Source organism: Megalobrama amblycephala, linkage group LG15, assembly GCF_018812025.1.
Source record: "Megalobrama amblycephala isolate DHTTF-2021 linkage group LG15, ASM1881202v1, whole genome shotgun sequence".
Classification (NCBI taxonomy): Eukaryota; Metazoa; Chordata; class Actinopteri; order Cypriniformes; family Xenocyprididae; genus Megalobrama; species Megalobrama amblycephala.
Genome location: NC_063058.1, coordinates 10,903,932 through 10,916,360, shown reverse-complemented (window position 1 = coordinate 10,916,360; position 12,429 = coordinate 10,903,932). Strand labels below are relative to the sequence as shown.

Genomic DNA, 12,429 nt, shown 5'->3' with positions numbered 1-12,429 from the left:
AAACAAACAAAAAAACAAAAACAAAACAAGCTCCATGATGAATGAAAGAAACTCTTTAACGTGCCCCTGTTATGTTCCTAATTTTGTTTTAAAGGTCTCCTAAAATATGTTTATATGAATCCAAGGTCAAAAAACACTTTTTCTCATAATATATTTCCAATATATATTGCAGCATCACCTCTTTTTTACTGTGTCTGAAATGTTTAGAAAAGATTCAGTCTCTCTAAACCCCTCCTTTCTGAGATCCTACTCTGTTCTGATTGGTCGGATGGAACAGTTTGTTGTGATTGGTCTACTCTGTTCTGATTGATCAGATGGCTCAGTCTGTTGTGATTGGTCTACCGCTGTCGGAAATGAAACGCCCATTACCATATCTGAATTTCAGCTCCAGATCTTCCTCAGCACCTGTATATACAGTGATACGAACAGTATTGATAGCGTCGGTTTTACTGCATCAATTCAAGCCTGAGTCCTCATCATTTGGAAATGCATGCAATGTAGATTTGCTCTCACAACACAGAAAATAGTGTCTTCTCAACATGACGAAAACACGAACTAAACTCTTCCAGTCTCAGCTACAACTACAGTGTTTGAGGATCAAAGTAGACGTTGTTAGTGGGTAGCCAATGAAAACGACAGGCTGGCATTATGCAAATGTGTTACAAACCTACGTAGGTTTGTGCAGGACGTAAGACTGGAATTACTGACGACTGATTCAGAATCGGTTTCTTTCTTTTGGGAGATATTTACTCTATCCACATTTTTATCTTTGAAGCTCTGCAGACCTTTTACATTCACAAACAGCAACATTAGACACTACATGAAAGTAATATCCATAATAGGGCCACTTTAAAGAAAAGGTGCTCTTTCTATCCAACTCTTAATAGGATAGTTCAGCCTAAAATGAATAAGAAGTTTACCAGATGCTTTTCTTTGTATACAATGAAAGCTACAATATAAAAATAGCCCAACTGATTCAAACTTAAAAGTCGTCTACATGAGGATAAGTAAATGATGACAGCATTTTCATTTTGAAGAAGGGTTTATAATCTATTCATTAGAGTCTTCCACTATCATTTATTATGTTCAAATCATGTGTTAGAAGGCACATAAAAGAGCGGATCACTAAACGGGAGGTGGGATGATTATGCATGTGCTCACCTCTAGTCGGTGAATGAGTTTCTTTTTGATGGCATTCTGAGCGGCTGCGTTGGTGGCGACCCGTAACCCTTCAGCAGCCTCTCGCAGCCTCTGCTGCTGGTCTTCATTTTCTGGGTATGCAGCAGCCCCCTGCAAATACAATTCAAGTACAATTACTGCACTAGTTTCATGTACTTTACCCACTTCTGTCAACTGGTTTTAACAGAAGGCTACATTACTGCATAGACATGAAAAATTAGCTTGTGTTGGGACATTTTCTCATACTTTCCATTATATGCTGAATAATATTTTAATGTAACATATGAAGTATATATGAAAGCCAATCTCCACCTTAGAGCATTAAAAATGGTTTAAATTAAATTGTTTAAAATGTTTAAAACAATTTTTTGTGATATATGTCAGAATTATGCTAAATAAAATTGTCGCAATTATGAGTAATCGTAATTATGAGAAAGATTCAAAACTGTGAGATATAAACTCTATTACAAGAAATAGTTACTATTGTGAGATGTAAAGTAGCAATTATGTGAAATAATGCCGCAACTATGAAAAATAGTCTCAATTGTGAAATATAAAGTCGCAATTACAAGATATAGTCACTATTGTGAGATGTAAAGACAATTACATGAAATAAATTTACAATTATGAGACACAAAGTCAAAATTATGAAATATAGTCAAAATGATGGAAAATAAAATGACAACTGTGAGATATAAAGTTACAATTCTGAAATTTATAGTAATTATGGGAAATAAATTGAGCTTAAAAATGACAAATGTGAGATAAAGGCACAACTATGGGAAATACTTGCAATTGTGAAATATAATATTACAGTTATGAGAGAATGTCAATTTCTTTTTTACTGTAATGTGGAAATAGGCTTTCAAAGGTACATAAAGATACATTTTTCATAAAGTAATATGCCTTATTGTTGTTGCATGACCTACATTGCATGCTTATTCAGCAAGTGTTGTCCAGTTAATTAATCCAATCCCATTCCAGCTGTTAATTAATCCAATTAATCCAATCTCTGACTGTCTAATGAACTAATAATCAAGATGATGTTTAAGCATTATATATTTTTATTTTTTTTATTTTGAATTTAGTCATACAGTATATACTGTAGTCATATATAGACACTGACAGTATACATTCTGCATATTACCTCCATTCAAAACTAGTATCTAATATGCCATTTTGAAGCCTTGGTGTTTCTCATTGTTCCATTTTATCTCCTTGCTTAATGGTTAAACAGAAAGTGAAAGGCAATTCTCAAAGGACAAAGTTGTCACAGATAAATCCCAGACTCGGTCAACCCTGTGAAGGGAAATTTGTCAGCGACAGCAGAACTCTTGGCTATGCTATCCGCACACTTACGACGCATTACAAAACATTCAATGCAAAGAGGAATTAGGGGCCGTCTGCACCATCTCTGTTACCAAGGAAACCGTCTGTGGCGCATTCCTCATCTTTACGTTTGATAATGGCAGTGATGTTGTGATTAATGTATCATGGATCAAATGTGCCTAACAAGCCATAAACCAGCATTTCATACGTCTGCATATTAATCACATCCTGGCCATTTATACATCTCTACGTAGCTGATGGAGATTGACAATCGATTCAGTGGTCCATCTCATCATCAGTCAAATCTAAATCATGGCTCAGGGCTCTTTCAGGTATCAGAGATGAAAAACTGATGACGAGGGGAAGCACATTTTACAGTGTGGCTGCTGATTCTGGGTCCTGGATTTTAAAACAAAATGTAAAATGGGGATAAAATTGCATACATCTAGCCATATTATTCTTTTTCTTCCTTAAAAAAAAGTTCTGTGCCAGTACCACTGCAGCATTTTACATTGAATCAGGGTAAAATTTGATATAGTACTGAATGATTAACATGTATCAAGTAGGGCTGGGCGATATATCGCATGAGATTGTCACGCGCATTTCGTCAGTAAAGCCGGTTCCCTGATTACCGCTAAATCGTCATCACCTGCTTTCAAATGGAGCGGCATTTAATAGACAGAGCCGTAGATCACTGACAAGCTACGCAATATCGCGTTCATATTGCAGATGAATCGCCTTCGATAATGAACGCGATATTGCGATATTTACTGACGAAATGTGCGTGACAATTGCATGCGATATATCGCCCAGCCCTAGTATCATGGGTATTGTATCTTGGTACCTTGGCATATTGTCTTCACAATATGCCAAGGTAGTCCAAAAAGTAACAAGGTATTGCCATGGTATAGGTATAAGCATTGTGTAGCCATAATACATGTTCAAAAAAAAAAAAAAAAAAAAAAAAAAAAAACATGGTATGGTGGTAACATGCCACATATACAAAAAACATGGCTGAAAAAAAACCCCACATTTTTGCACAACACATGTCCAAACAAAAGATTATTACCATGGCTCAAAACAACAAAAAACAAAACTAGACCTAACCAAACATAACACAAAATCCCAAACCAAAAAACAAAAAACAAACAAACAAAAACAAATGTAAAACAAAATGTTAAAAAAAACCTAGCGAGTCAAAACAACACAAAATCAAAAATCAAAAAAACAAAACCAAACTTAGCCAAACAAAGCACAAAATCCCCAAACAAAACAAAAAACAAAGCAGACAAAGCCAATCCAAAACAAAAACAAATGTAAAACAAAACCAAACAAAACAACTCACCCCTCAAAACAACAACAAAAACAAAAACAAATGTAAAACAAAACCAAACAAAACAACTCACCCCTCAAAACAACAACAAAAAAACAAAAACAAATGTAAAACAAAACCAAACAAAACAACTCACCCCTCAAAACAACAACAAAAAACAAAAACAAATGTAAAACAAAACCAAACAAAACAACTCACCCCTCAAAATAACAACAAAAAACAAAAACAAATGTAAAACAAAACCAAACAAAACAACTCACCCCTCAAAACAACAACAAAAAACAAAAACAAATGTAAAACAAAACAAAACAAAACAACTCACCCCTCAAAACAACAACAAAAAACAAAACCAAATAAGACAAAACACAAAATCCCAAAACAAAACAACAAAAAACAAAACCACACCTAACAAAACAAAGCACAAAATCCCAAAACAAAACAACAAAAAAACAAAACCACACCTAACAAAACAAAACAAAACACAAAATCCCCCCAAAAAACAAAAAACAAACCAGACAAAACCAATCCAAAACAAAAACAATTCTAAAACAAAACCAAACAAGACAAAACAACACAAAATCCCAAAAAACAACAAAAAACAAAAACTAAACAAAACAAAAACAACAAAACAACCAAACCTAACCAAACAAAACAACAAAAAACAAACAAAACAAAAACAACAACAAAACAACCAAACAAAACATGAAAAAACAAAACAAAACAATCAAATCAAAACAAAAACTCAAAAACCAAAACCAAACAAACCAAAACACAAAATCCATACAAAAACAAAACAACAAGATACAAAATAAATCAAACACCCAACCAACCAAAACAAAATAAGCAAAACCAACACAACACAACACAAATTTACAAAATACAAAATTATCATTTGGTGGAAATGTCATGGTACCAGTCAACAAACATGGTAACAAACCATGGTACATGTCTAAAAATCATTGTATGTAAAATCATATACTGTAAATGTCAAGGTTGTATCTTGCTTTAGTTTTCATACCTTTGCAGCTTCCACCATTCTGGCAGTGGCATCGGCCAGCAGCTTGGCAGCCGCAAGTAGTTTCTTGGAATTATCCACATCAATTTCGGCCTCAGCGTCAGAACGCATCGCATTTACCAAATCCGAGGTTGCCTGGGCCAAAACCCGCGCCTGTCGTACCATTTCACCTGTAAATGTGAAAATAAATGTTATTTAAACATCACAATATCAGCTTGTTGTGTGGGCAGATTCTTATATTTCTTCAGAAAAATATACTGGCATATTCTTGGCTCCTTCTACATTATGTTCACTGTCCTTGACTTCAGTGGAAAAAATAAACCTGACAGCCATTCCACGTTTCTTTGATGTGTGTGAATCTGGCACAGCTGAAGCTGTTCTCTTTGAAAATCAATCTTTCTGCATTTTCTCTGCATATCACTTCAGGAACTGAAGCGCTCAAATGGCTGTGCACCCGTGTGACCTGAAGTACATCATTGATCAAGGGCCCTTTCAAAAGTGTGCCTACTCGTTTTCCATAAATGGACTCTGTATTTCCCAAACACCTACACAGATCCAGAAATACAAGCGTTGACAAGATTATCAAGGGAGAGAGGTGTGCGTAAGAGGTGTTTCACCTCTCCAAACGTAGGATGGATCCAGTGTGAAAATAGTAAGCTTGTTAAATCGACATGAAACAGAATTCACCCCTTTTACTTTAGTTAAATGTGAAAAAAACAACAAGGAAGGATTTGATTTGATTCACCAGGAAATGAAAAGTGGGCTTTTCATAACAGACCCGAATGCAAGTTTGCAGCTCAATGTGGGCGACTACCCCACTTCTGAAGCACCGCCATGTATGTTTGAGGATGTTTGTAGACTTGAGGATGTGCAGACTGGAGGTCAAGTTCACCTTTGAGAATATTTTGATGTATTTAAACAGTAATGTTTCTTCTATAAACTTATCGTTATTTGCCATTATTGCAGTTATTTACATTGAATTATGCATATTAGATAAAAAAAAATCATAAAGTAATATCCACTAATAGCCAATATTAACTAACGTTAAGGTCATGTGGCTCGAGTGATTTCAGCGAAAAAGCTGTTACAGAGATGGAGCAAATTATTACATGAAACAGTGTAAAAAGTAACTTTTTTTTATTCTAAATAACAAGCACTGATGAATCATGCACAATACGAAATGTAACATGTATTCAGAAAGTTAATTTTGATTTCTTGTTGACTTTAAAGCTAACAACTCTTTGATGATGAGGACCATGATTTGTGCGCCCAGGTCGTTTATCATGTTCCATGTTTTACTTAAACAGTTGCAGACAACCCCATCGGCACCTTTTGCCATGTGTTTTTCTTTAAAAAGTTCAAAGACAGTGTGTGTGTGTGTGTGTGATTGAGACCAGATTTGATGCTCTGTAGCGGTTTTATATGAAATGTTTTCAACAACCTCTTTGAGGATTCTTTAGACTTACGGCCATAGCATAACAAACATTCAGTTTTGAAAACAACTCAAAAACACAACACAGACCGCAGACAAAATAACTTTTAGGGACCCCACTGAGACAAAATAAACTGGGGGTCAAATTTTTCCAGAAAAACAGCAGCACTGGAGACAAGATACAAAAGATGAGCAAAGCTAAATATTTGTCAGTGGATTATAACTGAGAAATAATGTTGCTTGTGGGTCACTAGAACTAGGGCTGCCAGCAGGTTAGCGCGCAATGGCAGCTCCAAAATGAGGCCAGGAACACCATCAAAATTGTGCAATTCTGAATATGGAAAAGCTAATCCTATTGTGTCACAGCACAGATATGCTTTGTTTGGACGACGAACCTAAAAGATATTAAAGCTCTCTTGTGTATTACTGTATTCTTATTTGACTTTGATTTCCATTTATTAAATAAATTCTCTGTATCCTGGAACTGTTCTACATCCTGTGGCACAGGCCCATCTATCGCAATTTCGATTGCTCATATTTGTGGTTAGGGGATTCAAACAATCCCTTAACCCCAAGTAATAAACACTGGCGCAAAACTCATCCTGCACTGTGCATGATACCTCAAATTGTGCGGCTTGTTGAGGAGAGATGTGCTATTACTTTTACTATTAGTGTTCAGCCTTATGGTTTTTGGTGGAGAAAGCGGGCAAAGACACTATTAAATGACAATATTATAACTATTGAATTACATAAAATTTCGTATCTAGGGACTAATTATATACATAATGTAAAATAATTACATACATAATATCATAATTAGTGTTAGGTAACACATTACAATCAACGTGACTTAAAGGGTTAGTTCACCCAAAAATGAAAATTATGTCATTAATGACTCGCCCTCATGTCGTTCCAAACCTGTAAGACCTTCGTTCATCTTCGGAACACAGTTTAAGATATTTTAGATTTAGTCCGAGAGCTTTCTGTCCCTCCATTGAAAATGTATGTACGGTAGACTGTCCATGTCCAGAAAGGTAATAAAAACATCATCAAAGTAGTCCATGTGACATCAGTGGGTTAGTTAGAAGTTTTTGAAGCATCGAAAATACATTTTGGTCCAAAAATAACAAAAACTACGACTTTATTCAGCATCATATTCTCTTCCGGGTCTGTTGTCAATCCGGGTTCACGACTCCATAGTGACGCTGCTGACGTGTTATCCGGTGCGCCCGAGCTTCGTTTACAGTCTGAGGGAGACGCACGCTGTATTCAAGCTATTCTACATTGTTTGTATTTTGGTATTACTATATTTTTTAAAATGGTGCATAAGTGTGCATGTCGCGGATGTCCTAATCGGCAAAAACAACCACGTAAAAGTGCATTACCAGCGCCGACAGATGAAAGGATTCAATGGAATCAATTCAGTGGAATCAATTCAATGGAATCAATTCAATGGAAAGGATTCCGGAAGAGAAGACAATGCTGAATAAAGTCGTAGTTTTTGTTATTTTTGGACCAAAATGTATTTTTGATGCTTCAAAAACTTCTAACTAACCCACTGATGTCACATGGACTACTTTGATGATGTTTTTATTACCTTTCTGGACATGGACAGTCTACCGTACATACATTTTCAATGGAGGGACAGAAAGCTCTCGGACTAAATCTAAAATATCTTAAACTGTGTTCCAAAGATGAACGAAGGTCTTACGGGTTTGGAACGACATGAGGGTGAGTCATTAATGACATAATTTTCATTTTTGGGTGAACTAACCCATTAAGTAATCAGATTACTTTTTTCAAGTAACTGGCAAAGTAACACATTATTTTTAAATTTACAACAAAATATCTGAATAATTTTTTCAAATAAGTAATGCAAGCTTTCCCATTTATTGACTGACACTTATGTTGAGAGAAATCGGGAGTAAGTGCGTAAGTATGGTTATTCTAGACTAGTTCTAGACTAAATGTGAGCATACATTCATGTTCGTCCTATTCTTCTTTAATCCAGAATGGCAGCACAGCTGAAAGGTTTGTTTGAGCTGCGCCCTCTACTGTACGGGTGTGATTATGCATTTTCTTCAGCCTGAGGCTTATTCATTTCACTTTTGGTGTGAAAGGACCTTTATATTTGCCAAAATTGAACTTTTTTTGTTGTTATAAACAAACAAACAAAAAAACAAACATGCCAGCCTTGATAGAAAAAGTAACGCAAAAGTAATGTAACGCATTACTTTCCATAAAAAAGTAACTAACACAATTAGTTACTTTTTTAGGGAGTAACGCAATATTGTAATGCATTACTTTTAAAAGTAACTTCCCCAACACTGGTTATAATTTATACAGGCTAGTCTCACCTGCGTCCCCCATTGAGGTGAAAATACTCTCCGTTACAGTCATAATGGTGTCAGTTGCTTGGTCGTAGCGTCCGATTGGCTCTCCGCAGCTGGCGTAGTGGCGCACGTGCTGCAGCAGATCGCTCAGGGCCTGGCTGACCGCCCCAGCAGCCATGTTCACCTGTCGGAGCAGCTCGCCCTCCTCTGAGGCGGCGTGACACGCCTTCACACACCCCTCCACGGAACGCTCCACCAGACGTCCTGCCTCCACCAGCTGGTCCTGACACACCGGCGAGGAGATGGTGGGGCTCACCACCTACAACAATCACACGTACACCCAAAATAGATGAAAGACACTGTTCAGAATAGCGACAGATTATTTTGGGTATAAAGTGTAAGGGAATGTGTGCTTTTCTTACTGATGAAAATACAAACTTACAACTGAAATAGTGAAATGATATACATCTTTATTATCATGGTATGGTTTCAGGAAACCATAATAAAAGGATTTAAAATAAAGTAGTGTATGTGATCAACTCATGTATCGCTGATAAATCAGTCAGTATTAGTCAGTATTTACATATATATACACCGATCAGGCATAACATGATGACCACCTTCCTAATATTGTGCTGGACCCCCTTTTGCTGCCAAAACAGCCCTGACCCGTTGAGGCATGGACTCCACTAGACTATATTTCTCATGGTGGAATACAGGATGGATGAGCAAAAGGTGGGCAATATGACCATTTTATTTATAATATGAGAAATTTTATTTCACAATAATTATTGTTATATAAAAAATATTACAAAAGATACAAATTAAATAAACTTGTTTTTCAGATACAGTAGGTTTATTTACCATGTATACATTTATTTAACATATTTTATTGTTTGATTAACATTAATGACAAACAAATATTTAATTAGGCTACTGTCCCTTTAAGACCAAATTCACGGATGTAATATACTGACATATATCCAGTTTTCACCCACCCGTTTACGTCCACTTAAGCCATAACCGACTGTATTTACATGAGATACTCCACACGATGGACATTTTGGCAACTATGTTTGCATTTGACCATTCAGGCACAATGAGAACTGATTGCCTGCAGTCTGAGAGAATTGGATCGTGCGCAAGGAAAGAGAGAGCACTTCTGGTGTGTGCCATTCAGCGTGATTCCACCGATCCCACTCTCACTAACTGCAAGGTAATCGATAAATTGTGATTGGATGGTAATTTTGTTATACGACGAATTTGATTGGGCTACTACTACTCGTTCTATCAGTCATAATGAATTATTTTTTCTTAATAAGCCGGGACACTAAAAACAGGCCTGAAATACGGGACTGTCCTGGAGGTGTGCTGTGGTATCTGGCACCAAGATGTTAGCAGCAGATACTTTAAGTCCTGTAAGTTGTGAGGTGGGGCCTCCATGGATCAGACTTGTTTGTTCAGCACATCCCACAGATTGGATTGAGATCTGGGGAATTTGGAGGCCAAGTCAACAACTCAAACTTGTTGTTGTGCTCCTCAAATCATTCCTGAACCATTTCTGCTTTGTGGCAGGGCGCATTATCCTGCTGAAAGAGGCCACAGCCACCAGGGAATACCGTTTCCATGAAAGGGTGTACACGGTCTGCAACAATGCTTAGGTAGGTGGTACGTGTCAAAGTAACATCCACATGGATGGCAGGACCCAAAGTTTCCCAGCAGAACATTGCCCAAAGCATCACACTGCCTCCGCCGGCTTGCCTTCTTCCCATAGTGCATCCTGGTGCCATGTGTTCCCCAGGTAAGCAACGCACCCGGCCATCCATGTGATTTAAAAGAAAACACGATTCATCAGACCAGGCCACCTTCTTCCATTGCTCCGTGGTCTAGTTCTGATGCTCATGTGCCCACTGTTGGAACTTTCGACGGTGGACGGGGGTCAGCATGGGCACCCTGACTGGTCTGCGGCTATGCAGCCCCATATGCAACAAACTGTGATGCACTGTGTATTCTGACACCTTTCTATCAGAACCAGCATTAACTTCTTGAGAAATCTGAGCTACAGTAGCTCGTCTGTTGGATCGGACCACATGGGCCAGCCTTCGCTCCCCACGTACATCAATTGTCAAACTCGCTCAAATCCTTACGCTTGCCCATTTTTCCTTCCTCTAACACATCAACTTTGAGGACAAAATGTTCACTTGCTGCCTAAAGCCCCGTTCACACCGCCAGCGACAAGCAGCGACAAAGCGACAGGATCCCATTCATTTCAATGGAGCGCTGGCGACTTCCGGCAACAAGAGCGACAGTGACCGTTGGCGACGGAATGTAGGCGTGGCAAGCGACGAGAGACAAGCGACAAAACTTCAGATATTTCAACTTTATGCAAATCAGGAACGAATTTCGCGAGCGACAGCCAATAGGAATGAAGCTCTCTGGAGCTCACGTCACCGTCTCGAGTGCAGGCAAGACAGACAGGGATAGTTCCGGAGCGATTTCACTGTTTTATATGATTTGACTGTACATACATGGATATAATTAAATGATGCGTGGAAAAGAAACGGTCGGCAGTCTTGTGAGTTTGATTCATACATTTTGTGTTGTTATTATATGATGCTGTGAGCATTAGCACTGCTGCAGTTCATATTACAGTTTCCCCTGCATTGTGTTTATTATTAGGGACAAGAAAATTTATTATTTGTCAAATTCGAATGACATTTTAGTATTTTTGACAGTATGAGTGAGTTTAATTTGTTGATAGACCGATCGTTAATCTAGTTAATTATTTAATGCACCGAGCTCTGCAGTCACAACACTCAACAACAGCTGAATGTTACTTTTAATTATTTTAAACCTAATTCCTTGTCCAATTAGAATGATTTCTTAGTTTTATATATCATTTGTGACTGCATTTTCTATAGATATGATCAGATGTGCAGTCTACCAATGACATTAGAGCGACAGCACTAGGAACGCCCACAAGCGACTTCACAGTAGGAGACTAGCGATATGCAGTGAAAAAGTCGCTGGCGGTGTGAACGGGGCTTAAGAGATCCACTAATAGGTTCCAAGATGAAGAGATAATCAGTGTTATTCACTTCACCTGTCATAATGTTATGCCTGATCGGTGTATTTGTGTGTGTGTAAAAAACAAAAATCTATTAATATTATAAGTTAACCTCAATGAACATATTAAAATGATCTAAAAAAAAATCCATGTCATGAATCCTTTAAAATAAACGCTCATTTTATTACTTTAGTGTAATAGTGTTATTTACTATCTATAAAGTGACATTATATATCCCTATATATACACACATCAGCCCCTCTGCTTTTTGTTGACCACTAAAATAAACATTTAATTTTGAATTTAAATATGTTAAACTTAAAATATGTACCTTTATCTGTATCTATATTCTTAGACAGATGTCTTCCAGTTAACTTACATCCTTAAAAAAGGTGGTCAATTATACGTATAAATGATCAGTAGTATCTACTTCTCTACAAACTATGAAATGTACCTTTGTGCAGGCCACCAGCTGTGAGGTGGAGAGCGCGCACTGCGTGGCGGCGGTAATGACTCGGTTCTGGAGCGCCGTGTCCTCTGCCACCTGTGCCACGTTCTTGGCTTTCAGCACCAGCATGGCGGCGGCATTAGCAACGGCTTTAGCCAGGTTCATCATAATGTCCTGAAACATATTCGTCATTCAAGCAACACACTGTGAAGCAACCTGGCCCAGGCTAATGAATGAAATAAACGCAAGGATAGAGTGTAACAGAATAAAATAGAGGGCAATAAAACGCTCTC

The 12,429-nt window shown here is 37.5% G+C and overlaps 1 protein-coding gene across 2 annotated transcripts in view; it reads right to left on the bottom strand.

Annotated features, from left to right (window-relative positions):
- Window positions 1–12,429, bottom strand: part of tln2b (talin 2b) — a 193,318-nt gene that overhangs the window by 60,076 nt on the left and 120,813 nt on the right. For both annotated transcript variants that reach the window (XM_048157655.1, XM_048157656.1), the window contains exons 18-21: window positions 12,143–12,310; window positions 8,646–8,940; window positions 4,860–5,026; window positions 1,162–1,290 (exon numbers count right to left, since the gene is read on the bottom strand). In XM_048157655.1, the coding sequence (XP_048013612.1) occupies window positions 1,162–1,290; window positions 4,860–5,026; window positions 8,646–8,940; window positions 12,143–12,310 (759 nt within the window). The remainder of the gene's footprint in view (window positions 1–1,161; window positions 1,291–4,859; window positions 5,027–8,645; window positions 8,941–12,142; window positions 12,311–12,429) is intronic.